Here is a 1290-nt window from a genome sequence, read left to right as displayed (position 1 = left end):
GAGAAACTCAAAAATATCTATAATTACAACTTTGGATATGGAGAAACTCAAAAATATCTATAATTACAACTTTTGGATATGGAGAAACTCAAAAATATCTATAATTACAACTTTGGATATGGAGAAACTCAAAAATATCTATAATTACAACTTTTGGATATGGAGAAACTCAAAAATATCTATAATTACAACTTTGGATATGGAGAAACATCAAAAAACTTTTACTAAAACAAAACCTATGTTCTCTTCCCCTGCCAGGAAACGATGGTGCCGCGCCCCGTGACCCCGAGAGACCGAGGCAAGTCACCCGTTGGGAAATCTCACACCTCCGGACCGGCCGTGCCCACACAGGCTAAGATGAAGTGTAAGTTTTTTAAAAATCCAGTCAGTTTGTCCGTGTCTGATGAGCTGAACCCTATCTGTACGCCCTGGGGTCATTTTGTACCCCCGGGGTTGTATTCTTCACTTTTTAGAATACTTCTAGTACGAAGATCTCTTTGAAACTTTCAGTATTTCTCAAAAATCATTTTGACAGACTGCTATGCAAAGCGTACGGATCAGATTAATGAGTAAATTTCCTCTTTGGAAAGTGGTGGCACAGAGTTCCCCACGTCGTATGGATACGATAGTAAAACACAACGTACGGATAGGGTTATTGGGCTGTTTATATTGTCGGCTTCCCAAGCGCGCACCCACTCACACCCACACATACACACATACACACACACTCTAACACACACTCACACACACACACTTTCTCTCTCTCCTCTCCCCCCCCCCCCCCCCCCCCTCAAAAACACACCAAAAAAATCCCTAAACAAACCCTCCCACCCCTAAAAAAACCCAAACCATTCTTCAAACAATGCCATGAGCATAGTTCAGCGTTACTAAGAATAAACCAACATGTCTGTTCGTCTGTCTGTCTGTGTGTGTGTTCAGTCCCCAAGTCGTATGAAGGACTCCGCGACATGAACCAGATCATCGGCGTGATCCGCGACCAGCCCAAGGTCGGCTTCCTGTACATGAGCCCCGCCGTGCCAAAGTCCTCTGTCAACTACCACTACTACAACCTCAAGTAAGTTTATATATATACAGCCACTACAACCACAACTACCACTACTACAACCTCAAGTAAGTTTATATATATACAGCCACTACAACCACAACTACCACTACTACAACCTCAAGTAAGTTTATATACCACAACCACAACTACCACTACTACAACCTCAAGTAAGTTTATATACCACAACCACAACTACCACTACTACAACCTCAAGTAAGTTTATT

At 42.2% G+C, this 1290-nt stretch overlaps 1 protein-coding gene across 1 annotated transcript in view; it reads left to right on the top strand.

The window, feature by feature from the left end:
• The window catches only part of LOC101859055 (dynein heavy chain 6, axonemal), a gene marked incomplete at its 3' end in the record, with an annotated part of 12261 nt that overhangs the window by 6370 nt on the left and 4601 nt on the right, over positions 1 to 1290 (top strand). The window contains 2 exon segments of the mRNA XM_005111271.3: positions 259 to 364; positions 940 to 1075. Of these exon segments, the coding sequence (XP_005111328.3) occupies positions 259 to 364; positions 940 to 1075 (242 nt within the window).

This window comes from Aplysia californica, unplaced genomic scaffold, assembly GCF_000002075.1.
Source record: "Aplysia californica isolate F4 #8 unplaced genomic scaffold, AplCal3.0 scaffold01035, whole genome shotgun sequence".
Taxonomy (NCBI): Eukaryota; Metazoa; Mollusca; class Gastropoda; order Aplysiida; family Aplysiidae; genus Aplysia; species Aplysia californica.
The sequence above is the reverse complement of the archived record's forward strand: the minus strand, read 5'-3'. Positions and strand labels throughout refer to the sequence as shown.